Source organism: Cryptomeria japonica, chromosome 7, assembly GCF_030272615.1.
Source record: "Cryptomeria japonica chromosome 7, Sugi_1.0, whole genome shotgun sequence".
Taxonomy (NCBI): domain Eukaryota; kingdom Viridiplantae; phylum Streptophyta; class Pinopsida; order Cupressales; family Cupressaceae; genus Cryptomeria; species Cryptomeria japonica.
The window spans coordinates 644419607-644433843 of record NC_081411.1 but is presented as its reverse complement, the minus strand read 5'-3'; the positions used below and the strand labels follow the sequence as shown (position 1 = coordinate 644433843).

Here is a 14237-nt window from a genome sequence, read left to right as displayed (position 1 = left end):
ACACCTAACAACCAAAGAGATACAACCATATCAAGAGCTCCCAAAAGGTTCTATCTTCAACCTAAAGGTACTATCTTCAACCTAACATACAATCCTCTAATCAATCCTCATAGGTTTTACAAATAGCATCCCCAATCTTACAATTGTAAACAGTTCCAATTACAAAGTTTTAAAACTTTGACCTTAAAAAATCATTTGACAAATACTATTTGTTTATTAATTTAATTTAAATATACATAATTATACTTATTTATCTAATTAACTTAAAAAATTCTTTATATTTCCTTTTTATACACCTCCGAAAAGATACTATCTTCATCCCATTGCACAATCCACTAAACAATAGCACTCCCCAATCTTACAATTATGAAGAGTTCCAATCAGGTTTTTGAGGCTTTGGCCTTAGGTGTCATTTGGCAGTACTATTTGTTTACTAATTATTAATTATTATTAATTTTAAAAAAATAATAGTAGAAATGAACGTGGCTATGTATATATATATATATATTTTCTTTCCCTTATTGTTAACTACACATTATTTTAAGTTTTCCATTATTCCATGTCAACTACCGACGGTTCCCAATCATAGGTTTTCACCCTGGGAAAGATAGCGGCAATTGCAGATCTTCAATTTAACGCGTATTCCTTGGGTTGTGAAGTTATATAATCAAAATCTAGCAACAGCGAGCTTAATTCATTGAATCAAATAACGATTTGGGTAACAGGTGTGGTGATCGGATCCAAAGAGAATGGCAGGAACACAGAGTACGCTTCCCATATCAGCCCCATCAGGGCAGTCAGGAGGAGGAGGAGGAGGAGGAGGAGGAGCAGGAGTGCTAACAGCAACGCCGGCAGCCCGCGCCTTCTTTAGCCGGGTCTCAGACGGCGCCCGCACCGCGTTGGCTCAGCGGCGGCCATGGCTGGAGCTTGTGGATCGCAACTCCCTTACAAAGCCAGAGTCCCTCTCGGAGGCTACGACCAGAATCCGCAAGAATTGGACCTATTTCCGCATCAATTACATGATCCTCCTCTCGGGTGTCCTTGCCTTTAGCCTTGTTTCTCACCCGGTTTCTCTCTTTCTCCTTGCCGTCCTGCTAGGCGGGTGGATCTTTCTGTATCTGTTCAGGACCGAGCCCTTGGTTGTGCTCAACAGAACGTACAGCGACAGGGAGGTGCTTGGCATCATGTCCGTGCTTACCATTGTTATTGTCTTCTTGACCAGCGTTGGATCGCTGCTTATTTCGGCTCTCATGGTCGGATTAGCGATTGTTTGCGCGCATGGGGCTTTTAGGGTTCCTGAAGATTTGTTTCTGGACGAACAGGAGCCCGCCGTCGGCTTCCTTTCTTTCCTCGGCGGTGGGGCCCCTCAACAACCCATTGTCAGCCATGTCTGAGATCTTCTTCAGGTATGTCCATGGAGAAATTATGCTTGGGGCGCTCCATAGTATTTCTTAACCAATTGAATTTATTTTTGCTTGCTGTATACGAACTAATAACATTTTTGCCTTACAAAGAATGTTTACCTATTTTTAAAGTAATATCAAGAATACTGAAATCTGCTCATCACAAATATCCAGATCTATGTTTCAGGGTCTCTCTAGGTGGCGATTTAGGGCAATTTTCCTGAAATTGGACCAAAAACGGAAAACCCTCTTTCTAAGATGAGGGTTTCTTTAATTTGTTTTGCATGATTTGCTTTTCGGGGATCGTGCACGTTGTATTTAAAATACGCTGAAATCGAGCTTCTAAAGATGATATCTATTCAAATATAAGAGCACCATAATCTGTCAGTTTCACCCAAGTGCGCATGCAACTAAATAATAGGTTTTGCTGGGCATTCTGTATATTTTAGGGCCCCATGTACGTTTTTATGACAAATTTTAAGTAAACTGGACTTAAACGAAAAAAGCCCTGCGTTAGAGCTAGGTCTTTCTTTAACGCAGTAGCATTGAACTCCAAAATTCCCGATTAATGACAACGTGCTACATTTTTCACGCTGTTTTCTCACTTATTACAGAGATTTTCAAAAAGTGGATCTGATATTTTGATGTACACTTATTCTTTTTTGGCTCATTTTTACTCTTAAGAACAGAAAAATAAAAGCGTGGGTTAAGTTTAGGGTTAAGGCTACGGAGGGGGGCATTTAAATTTTTTCCCACTAACTACTACTTTTAATTTTGAACCAGTGAGGTTTTTCTTTTTTGATCGGTACCAGTGAGTGTTTTCAATCTGATTATTAGCCTTTAATTGTTTAGGTAAAAAGCATTGGTTTGCCCTAAAATTGTAGGCTGTGCTCCATGAGGTTACCACCTATTATTTTAAGAGCAGTCCCATTTTTAAAAATCTAAGGGATTTAAAATTTTTCTTTGTAAGATTAATTTTTTAATTTTATACTCAAATGAGGGTTTTTATTTCTAATCAATATCATTTAAGTTTTCAAGTTTAAAAAGACATTGGACTCCTCTAAAATTGTAGGCTGTGCTCCATGAAGGTAGCATCTATTATTATAGGAGCAGTCCCTTTTAAAAAAAATCTCCACTCCCTTTTGTTATGTACTATTTCTATTTCTAATCTTTATACATATATATGACATGGAATAACAAAAGCCAAACTTTCTCTATTTTGAATGATATTATGTCAATTTTTAATTTAATGATTTTTTGCCATTTTTAGTTTTGGTACTTGAATTCCATTTATATTTTGCCACAGCTTATCGATGCTGTGTAATATTTCTATTCTTACATGGTTGCGTGGGATTTCTTCTTATTTCTGTTTTAAATTTTGGAATTGCCTTCATGGTGTGAACGAGCTAAGAACATCCTCTATGTGGTAAAATTTATAAACATTCCCATTGAAAGTACTTGAGTTTTTAGAGACTTCCTTGCATATTGCAAGGAAAAAGCAAGGGAAGGTATTTGATTCCTAAATAGTGGCAACGCTAAGATCAAAGTTGTTTGTTTTTTCTAATTATGTTAACAACATGAAGAGCTTACTTGTTTCAAATGCTCAATTCTACACTATGTCAGTTTGAGTTTGAGTTCATGTTAGACAATTACTAAGTTCCGATAAAATTCGGCAAGAAAAAAAATTAAAAAATTACATAAGTAAATTTGCCTTTATATAAATTACAAAATATTAAAATATAAATACATTAAAAAAGCGAATTTAAATCTAAATAATATATTTGTTCTATTTAATATATGAATAATTAATAATTTAATTTAACATTTTAAAATATTAAATTTTAAAATACCAAAAAATAAAACAATAGTGAACTTGATACGTTTTTTATATGCAAAATTTTAGGAAAGACGGAAAAATAAAAAATAAAAACAAAAAGAAAACCTACAACAAAAATAAAGAAAAAAGAACAAAATGCAAAGTGACAATCTCCTGCAATTGTTGAAGGGAAAACAAAGCTTGCATTTCATCCACCTTACTTTGTACCTCACTATAGGCTCAAGCTCATATGTTCCCATTGTTTCGTGAGTGAAGTTGCCCAACCCAGTATTATATGCATATTAAGGGATGGCTGTTCAAGCCGATCTCTTGATTTGGAACCATGAGGGACAAAACTGTTTGAATGAGCCACAATCTATCATAACTTGAGGGAGGTGAAACCTTATGTTGAGATTTGTCTACTAATTTCTCTTCCCATCTGGTTCCATCTCCCACATTCTCGATGGATACTAGGCATATGATTGTCAGTAGGGCGTAAGACATCTACATCCCATCAGGCGAGTTTGCAGAATGAAGAGTGAAGCACAAAATAAAGTTGGTGATGCAATTTTTTTTACAAAAAATATATTGAAAACATGTTTTTAACCATGTATTGTTATTAAAAAACTCTAACCCCCTATTCCATAGGAATTTTAGGGTGAATGGAAACCAAGTTTTTGGTTTTCTTTGTAATGTTCCCTATTGGGATGTTCCTATATTTTTTTACTAGAACCAGAAATTCAGTAAATAAAGAATGAAGCATATTTAAGAAATGCAAAATTATCAACTTTAAATCTTGATTTAGATCCTGCAACCAAGTTAGTTATCATTTTGAATTTCCATGAAAGATCAGAAAACACATAATCAATTATAAGGAGAATCCTAATCCTTATATCACCATTGCAGATTACGTGATTTGCACGTGGTACTCAATTAAGACTTTCCCTAACAATCAATCCATACTAGGGGAAAGGAGCCAGTAGTTGCCATAGCTAACTTTGTGCATGACAATCTCCTAAACGGTTCATCCAATTTTGACGATTTTTGGTTCTCTTTGTATGGGACTTAACTGCTTAAAGCTATTGTTTTGGCTTGTGGGTTGTAACGATGCACGCTGTGGAATTTGTTATGTGCACAACGGTCAAAAAGTACACATTTCAAAGTGTGGTCCAATACATGATCACCTTTGTGCCAATAGTAGATAACTCAAAGTAGCCTGTAGTAGTGGACAAATGCCCCAATAATGAGCTAATTATGGTCAAAAAAGCTAAAAAATGCACCACTATTGGTACTTGTGATATTTATTAATGGACCTTCCACTACCATTTTTTTTGGCTCCTATGTCTACTAATGGGGGGTGAGGTTGACAAAAAGATGACGGTTATTGGTCCTATAGCGACTACTGGCTCCTTTCTCCTATATGGAGTCCCTCGGTAAATCACATAAGGCGCTGGGAGCCAGCCCTTCCCAATCAAGCCCAAGAGCACAGAATGAACACCCAGTAATTTGGCCTCCTGGCCTCACCTAGGGGTTGGTGTACTCAATGGGGGACTCAGTGCTGCTGCCTCCTTATTATGTATTTCTTCAACTCCATGATGGGATGGTTGGTTGGATAAAAGCATTAAAGGAATCCTTAGGAATATTATTCATTATGCATGTATTATAATAATAGCAAGAATGGAAATATATATTAGAAGGAATTTGTTTTGGATTGAATGGGCCCTTTGCGCGTCCGTTTTTAGAAGATTGGATGGGCTGTGGGGGATGGTTGGCTACCCCTGGGATTGTTGAGGATGTCTAGGCATCCCTTGGCCTTCCCTTTCTGTCACTACTGTTTTTGGCCCTACCGCCATGTTTTTTTCTTCTTTTTTCCTATGTTCCATGGTGTTTCAGGGATTGGGACAGGGGAATGACATGGGAGTGTTGTGAGAGAGAGAGAGAGAGAGAGATTCAAATTTCTACAAATTGATGGACAGAAGTATAACAGCAGCATGTGGGGAGAACTCTGCACACCAATCATGTTCCAAAAAAATTCGTTCCAAAAAATATTGTTTGTCTGCATCTCACACAAAAACACACTGTACCATACCATGGCCAATGCCCCTTTAATCTCTTTTACAACTGACAATTTTAACTAACTTTAACACCATATCAAAAATTGAGAAGTTTGAGTGTTTGAGTCAAAGTTTGAATAATGAAATCAGAAACTCAAATTTTTGCCATTAGTGCCAATTGTTATACACCTTGTATTATTAGCTATGAAACTGAATCATTGTATATTTATTGCTGTTATCCCACTGTCGCTGCAATTGCTGCTGTCATGATTAATACTATTGCTGTTATACTGCTGTCATGATATATTTGTTATGCTGTTGTGATGTCGTCATGTTATGCTGCTGTCATAATGCTGTCATGATATATCTAATAGTCTTTTTTCGATATCTTGAATGATTCTATTTTAAAAACATTAGAAAAACTTACCTTGCTGTTGGGGCTGTCTGGCTGTTCCCAGGGCAGTCAAGGGACATTGTGGGGAGTGTCAAATGTCTCCCATGGTGTTTCCATTTACTGCAACATGTTTTTATAATGTTGCGAAGATTTGAATATTTTTCCCCTGCTGTACCACTGTAACCAAAATGCTATTGAGGAAGGGGATGGCAGATTTTGATGGCAGCGAAATTGAGAATGTGTTCTCGTGGAGAGAAAATTATGATCCCGTCACATTATGTTAAATCATATGAAATATCAATATGTATCATGTTCTTGTTTTCACATCATTGCTTTGACAGTGCTATTGCAAGTAGTTTTTTCAAATATAAGTGGGGTTATCCATGTTTGGTGTAAAAAGGAATTAAGAGTATTTTCTGCTGGCAAGGATTTTTAGAAGAAATTTCCTGCTGAGTACTTGATTGCTCAGAGTTTTTGCATATTCTACGAAGTTATTTATTTTTCAAACATCCTACAATAGATAGTTTCTTGCACCAAAAACAACATGAGCAGCCTAATTCATGTGTTTAGATTTATGTTTGAATATCTGCAAGTGTGCATTTATGGCAATTCTTAAAGGAAATCAGACTCAATGAAGAATATACTATTTTAGGATGAGGGTGTCGGATTCTAAATTCTTCCCCTTTCTATGTTACTGGTCTGGGTTTGGGTACAGATTGGATGGTTTGGTTTGCAGGTTCGGTCAAAAGTTTTTTTTGGGGTTGGGTTCGTTTTGGGTTCATCGATACAAAAACATATAAAAATCAGAAATGTGTACATATTTGTAGGAGTAATTAAGCTCAAAATACACCACCATATTAATAGTCAAATAACATAGCAAAATACACCACCATATTAATTGTCAAATATTAGTTGAACTTGAATGTCATGATATATATTAAGCATTAAAGTTAAAAATAATAATGTCAATTGTCAACAATCAGCCATCATTAATCAAATATGATATGGGTCATCAAAACTATTATCATCACTATCCATAATAAATGCATCAAAGTGATTGAGATCTGCTCAAATCACATGCCTATATCTATTTTTTAGGGTCTCTAAATGTGATTATGGTAATTGCAAAGGAAATAGGACGAAGGAGGAATTCTATTTATGGTTAGGGTATGCCATTCTCGTAGACAAATAGGTTTCTCCCTGTTTGGTGTAACGCTGTAAAGGGAATTAGAAACATCTCGTTCTTTTTAAAATTGTTGAATAAAATCCAAGGGCTTCTGCACAATGCATAGAAAATCCTGGTGCAATTATTCACCGATAAATTCTTGAATAATATCAAGAACACTCGGATCTACCTGTTTAGCATGCTTAGGTCTAGATTTTAGTGTTCTGCAAGAGTCACTTGTGCCAACTTTGGAGGAAAGGGACTAAAAAGGGAAAAGCCAGTGTTAGGATGCAAGTTTCTTGAACTTCACCGATAAATTCTTGAATAATATGAAGAACACTCGGATCTACCTGTTTAGCATGCTTAGATTTAGATTTTAGTGTTCTGCAAGAGTCACTTGTGTCATCTTTGGAGGAAAGGGACCAAAAAGGGAAAAGCCAGTGTTAGGATGCAAGTTTCTTTAACTTTTAGGGAACGCAATTTTGAGTTTCTATTATCTAGGCGGGTTGAGGCCTGCATGTTCTGTACTGAATTAAGAAAATCTTTTTCCTTGGATAATTGCTGGATAAAATACCCACCAAGCACAACCTGAGCAGGCTGGATGATGCAGGTGTATTTGCTCCATAGCCGAGCTCATTTAAATCCAGAGAGGGTAGTCTTTCACACTGCCGAACAATATATAAGTTAAATGGTTGCAATTGCCTTGTGGGCTTCTACTCTGCATGAATTTTCAAGTGTTACTATCTAAAGGATGTGTAGGTAAGTGGTGACCTGAAAAACTAACTTCAACCATGCATGAATTTTTAAGTGTTACTATCTGTTTGCTTTTCAGAGGGTTTATGCACGTTGAGATAGGATTTTAAACACCATATCCCATCAAATATATGTGTTGATGCATTGGGAATGTTGAGATATGAAGGTTTATGCATGTTGAGATATGTCTCTCTAACTTTGAGTTTATAGTGATTTTGAAGGAAAATGGACTGAAAATGGAGACACCTATCTTTTGTGCTAAAAATTAAAATAAATGCTTGTTTACATGGCCCTACCCATAAAAAGATGCAGGTGTCTGCCCATAAAATGTCACAGTTCAATGCTCTACAAATTTCTTGACGTAGATATTACGTTCAAAGATTTTAACTGTGTTGCATCAAGCCATAAAATCCAAACAAATAATGTACTGAACAACAAACAGGTTCCGGAGAAGCAATTTCATTTAAACACAATTCCAAAAGATTGTCAATAGTGAAGTATGCCAGTTCAGACTAATACCTATACCTAGTTCCAAAACTCGTTGAAGAATTGAGGTAGCAAACCCATGACAGAGACTAGGGACTTTAATGGCGATTTAATTTTGTGTGGTTTTTTATGTAGCTAGTCATTTCACCAAATCCCGATTAGTGATTGGAGTCATGTCTTGAATTAAGCCTTCCACAACTTAACCTTATCTTCAGTTGTGGGTGTACACGAGGTTTTTCATGGCAATGTGTTTAGAATGACTATGCTGGTGGGTATGTGGACGGGGACCTCTCGGGTCAGTGTGATGCATATATGCAGTCATATATGTCTTGATCTTCTTCCATGCTGCCAATTTGACATTGAGCACCAGGGGTTGTTCTTCACCAGTGTGATGATGTCAAACGTGGTCTAAGCTCCTAACATGGGCTTGTCTTCAACAACAAATAAACGGAATGGAGGAGCAGATCCCTTTTTCTGGATCCTCAAAACATTTGTTTGGATGGTATGTTCCAAATAAGTGTAATTTCTCAGGGTGGTTCTTTGAAGCTAGCTGACTGTTGCTAGGAGCTTCTAAATTGAACAAAAACATAATAGAAACCCTAGAACTAGAAGCATTGACCGTTCAAGCAGTTCAAATGGTCACATAAGTATAATCGATACCTGAAGAAATGGTAAAGACAACTGCCAAAGTTTCATGTTGTGTGTCTTTAAGAGAGCAGAAATTGCCACCTGAGAACTTTAAGTTTTCCTTCTGCCAAGTGCATAGACACATCATTGTAAGAGAGGGAAGGATCCATGTGCAGGAAGAAAATAGTCTCAAAAAGTGGTGACACCTTTTATTGGGAGGGGTGAAATAAGATTTTAGAACCTCACTTTAAAGTCTTCCAAAAGCTCTCAGACAGATCTTTGTTTAGCATTTTAGTTCTAAATGATACTTTGGTGGCTTCATTCTCTCTTTAGTGCGTGCTGAATTAAGCAAGTCTACTCTGAGAATTGTTGAAAATAAGTCCCCGAGTTCTTTGTTTTCCAGTGGCCCACTCTTTTTTGTTGTTTGGAGAATTTGTGCATGCCACATATTAAAATTCAATCTTAAAAATAAATAGGCTTTCAACATGATCTCTGTTGTAATCTACAGTGCATTGGATGAGATTGAGATCTGCCCATTTCACATGCACAGATCGATGTATTAGGGCTCATGGAAGTGGGAGGGATATTATGGTTTGAAGGGAATTTGACTGAAAGTGAAAATATCCCAGGTTAGAGTGTGGGTTTATTTTATTATATGGGTCCTAGGAGGTTTTGTGATATTTTCATATTCAAGTAATTGAGTTAAATTAGAAACATCTGCTCAGGGAAATTTTATAAATTTTAAAAAAATCCCAGTGAGTGCTTTGTTTTTCAGACGGGTTCTGCATATTGCATCAAAATTTTAGGCCAATTTAGGTTTTTATTGAATAAAATCATTTAAATATATCGTTCACTACACTAGAAGTACTCATTCTATTCTACTTGTTTGACATGCCCAAATCTATGTTTATGTTCTCTGTACGAGGCACCTTGTGGCAAAGTTGAATGAATGTGGACTGGTGGAAAGGTTTTCAGCATTAGGGTTTTGTCTATTTTGATTGGGGGATTCAACTTTTGTCATTTAAAAGTACTTTTATTTCTGTTTCTGTGGAAATATAATTAAGATTATCCCCAGCTTTTTAAATGTTGCGTTGCCGGTTTGGGTGTGTGTTTGTCAGTATTCTGAACTTTTTTCCTTGGTTCAGTAATGCTTTACTATATATATAATATTATAAGTATATAAAAATATCCATAATTTGTTAAAAAATATACATAATTGAAAATACAGTTGATGGTGTGAAAGATAATTGATAATTCAATCTTATTATATCACGTGTGAAAACTTAATACAATTGATGGTAATAATTGAAGTTCACTATTACATTATTAAGGTGTGTACCATTGAAATGCAATGCAATTTAAAAAAATGACTAGACAGAGTTATATAAGGGCATTTTTCCTTATAAACAAACAAAACACATAAATATTTATGATATGTCAACATCTTTCTTCCTGCTTTATCACCCAGTATCACCGCATTCTGGTGGTTCACAAATTTAATAAAACCTCTAATAAAAGAAAATTAGTAAATATATACAAAACTTAATATGGAAGGCATTTTAGAAATTGTTTCAGTTGACAAAATCAAGATAATATAAAATCAAAATATGATTAGGGTTTCTATAATGTCTTTATGATTTTCAACAATGTATCTACGTCTTTCTGTTTGTCGGCAATGAGTTATATAAATGTAGTGTCTAATAAAAAAGGTCGCCCTGAGTCATCGCATCTTCTAATTGCTTTGTAAGTATGTGCTACCTTGCTTTTAATTCTTTTGGGGGTTAAGTTTGGAACACATTTTAAAGATGTGTAATCATGACCATACTTGCCTCATTTAATGGAGATTGCATTGGTGGGATTTAATCCTGGATCATACTCTTACAAATATTCCCTGTTAACCATTATATGACTATCTGTTGGATTGGATTATGGTTTTTATTTTTGGTGAATAGATTATTTTACGACATTAAATTTACTACCATAGTAGGGGAATTGTTAAGCACCTAAATTTGCATAATTTAATATGGGAATTTAGTTTATGTGAAAATTTTCAGTTTACTGATGCAAGAAACAGTGAGATATGGCCATTTAACAGGTTTAGATCTTCGATCTATTTTCCAGGAGTTCTGTTATGAACATTTGAACTTTCTTTTTTGCTTTGATTGGTTCTGTTGGTAAAATTAGAAGCTAGTTATTGTTTCAGTGTTCTCATTTTTGGTATTTAATTGATTCACTCTTGCCCAATATGGCAAGGGGTAAATGAAATTGAAATATAGGTGTCACACTGTTTCATGTTTGCACACAATGTTTTTAACATCGTAATCTGATCTATTTTGCAGCTTGGATCAAGGTGTTATAAATGCCCAATTCACTTTTATCTCTTGGCAGAGTTATGGTATGTGGGTGCTAAATTCGAAGTTAAACTAGTGCAAGCATTGCAAAGCAAAGTGATGTTTCTGTGGACATGCCACACCCAAATGAATCTTTACATTTTCTGTTAAGGAAACTGATACATTCAGATACATGTTGGAAGATCTGAGTTTTGTTAGAAGTATGACTGCCATAGATAGGACTGATATTATCAGTTAAATTGAAATCTCATTTCATGTCCATTAGTTTTAGAATTTGCTTTTGTTTGAAGGTTGTAAGAACTATTCTTTAATTTGATTATTTTTTCTGTTATATTTTATTTAGTTGTTGTGACTAAGAGTGTGTATGATTATATATTTTGTTATCGGGTTCTTGTATTAGGTTTGGTACAGACATTGGATCATTGCTCCAGATGTGATTCAAACGTCAAGTGTTTTGGAAAAATGAATTGAGGATTGTTTCAATGAATAGAAATGTTTCAATCAACATAGCACATAAAAAAATTATGTCAAAAGTATATCTTTTTTCATATATATATATATAAATATGAATATAGTATCTAAATTGTTAATAACTTTATGTTTATTTTATTATTCAAAGAAAGTTAGATTATATGAAAATGATCTTCCTATATTTATAAATGTGAAAATGATAATTAAATTATCATTTTAAAAATATTAAGATTTTTTTTGTAGTTCTATAAAAATGTAATTAATGAGAATAAAGATCAATGCCATTAGCTTTTCTCAATCCATTAATCTATGATGCAAAAAAAAACTCATCAAATCTGAAAGCATTATACAGAGAGAATAAAGATGTAATTATGTCAGTATTTTTTCATATTTATAAATATCAATAAGGTAATAAAATTGTTATTTATTTATTTTTTCTTTACATCCAATTCTCAATTTTATAATATTCTTATAATTTAATTATTTAAAATAAACTAAGATTATAAATCAAATTAAATTTCAAATTTAAACTATATTGATATCTAATTCTAACATTAAAATAAAATAATTTTTAACTCTAAACTAAATTAAACTTTATGAATAAATAAAAATATAGTTAACAAGAATATAGATGTTTTTTATACTTTCAATTTCATGATATTTTTAAAATTCAAATATTTAAATAAATCAAGATTATGTTAAAAAGTATTTTTTCAATCTGTATAAATATGAATATAGTAACAAAATTGTTATTTTTAAATATCTATTACTTAAATTCTTAATTCCAAGATGTCTCTATAATTTAATTATTAAAAATAAAACTAGCAATTGCATTTTTGGTGTTAAATGGGTATGCCGAAGAGGTTTGAAAGGTTAATTAGGAAAATATTTGGTCTTTTTTTACATACATTTGTATAATACACGAGGTCCATTAGTAGGTCTTATAGCAAATGATGTATTTTTGCAAACAAAGGTATCAATGGAGAAGTGATCGCTTCAAATCAACTATGCATTCATTGATAGGAATCTAAACATGATTGAAAGGATAATCAAGCCCCATTACCGATAAGCTCATGTTGTGTTTGTGATAGAGAGTGGGAAGAGAGAGAGATTAGGGTGAGAAACTAGACCTTGAGATGGAGGAGAGGGATAGATAGATATGGAAGAGATAAATTTATAAAGATAGTGACAGAGGGAGAGATAAAAATAGATGGAGATTAAGAGAAAGGTATAGGGAGAGATAAATATAGGGAATGATAGGGAGATAGAGAGATATACAAGAACGAGATATAAAGGAAGTGGAAGAGGGAGAGTTAGAGAGATATAGATGGTGAGATAGAGGGGGAGAGAGATAGGTAGAGGAGGAGGGGAGAAGGAAAGATAGATCAATATATAGAGAGGGAGAGGGATATATATAGATAGAAGACAATATAGAGAGAAAGGGAGAGCTATAGAGGCATGGTGATAGAGGTAGAGATAGATGTATGTATAGAAAGAGATATAGAGAGGAGTAGGTAGAGATAGATGTATGTATAGAAAGAGATATAGAGAGGAGTGAGAGGGAGAGAGATAAAGTTAGATAAATAGAGATAGAGATATAGAGTAGGAAAGATGGAGAAAATGTGTGTGTGTGTGTGTGTGTGTGAGAGAGAGAGAGAGAGAGAGAGAGAGAGAGAGAGAGATTGATGGAGTGAGATATGGAGCAATAAAGAGGAACAAAGCGAGCTAGAGTTAGAGACACATGGATAGGAAGAGATAGAGAGGAGTGAATAAGAGAGAGAATAAAGATATTGAGGAAGTAGAAAGAGAGAAATGGAGATAGAAAAATAGAGAGAAAGATATAGAGTAGGAGATGAAGTTAATGAGAGGGAGAGAGGGAGTGAGTGATATAGATACATGGAGATATAGAGAGATATCTAGAGGGGTATAAAGAGATAGATGGATATAAATCGATAGAGAGATGGATAGAAAGAAATAGAGGAGTGAGAGGGAGATAAAGAGACACTGAGATATAGAGGAGAGATATGAAGCGATAAAGAGGGACAGTGAGAGAGATAGAGTTAGGGACATGGATAGAAAAAGATAGAGAGGAGTGAATAAGAGATGTAGAGATAATAAAGATATCGAGGAAGTAGAAATAGAGAGAAATGGAGATAGAAAAATAGAGATAAAGATATCACTAATATCACTAATACATACTTATCAAAAATAAATATCATTAATATGTAATATTTTTTTTTGTATATTACTAATTCAAATATACTATATAAATACACTCATTCTAGTAATTCACATTATATAAAAGATTATATATTAATAATATAATTTTAATATGAAATATTATATATAATAATAAATATCATGAATATGTACATCAAAAATAAATATCATTAACATGTAATAGGCTTTCTATATAATACACATTCAAATATAATATATAAATATAATCATTAATATAACTTCAATATTAAACCCTTACAAGTAAAATCAAATTTTACAAGAAAAATAAAATGCAATATCTTAAAAAGGTAAAATATTATTTAAATTTTATATTAATCATAATGCAAAAATTTATTGAAATTTATTTAAAAATATAATAAAAATAAATTATTTTGAATATTATTATATATTTTTAATCAAAGATTAAATGTTAAAATCAAAACCATAAAATTATTTAATATTTCATCTTTCTTATCAAAATTATTCTATATAAATTA

General features: G+C 33.6%; 1 protein-coding gene across 2 annotated transcripts; it reads left to right on the top strand.

Moving 5' to 3' along the window:
• The first annotated feature begins 528 nt into the window (after positions 1 to 528).
• LOC131057360 (PRA1 family protein B1) lies at positions 529 to 11387 on the top strand. Of its 2 annotated transcripts, none has more exons than XM_057991501.2 (2): positions 529 to 1406; positions 11038 to 11387. In XM_057991501.2, exon 1 carries the CDS (start codon positions 750 to 752, stop codon positions 1392 to 1394), a length of 645 nt encoding a protein of 214 aa, XP_057847484.2. In that variant the 5' UTR covers positions 529 to 749; the 3' UTR covers positions 1395 to 1406; positions 11038 to 11387. The 2 variants fall into 2 exon arrangements, with proteins under 2 accessions (XP_057847484.2, XP_057847485.2); XM_057991502.2 differs by lacking the exon at positions 11038 to 11387 and adding an exon at positions 1578 to 2052.
• Positions 11388 to 14237: the final 2850 nt, after the last annotated feature.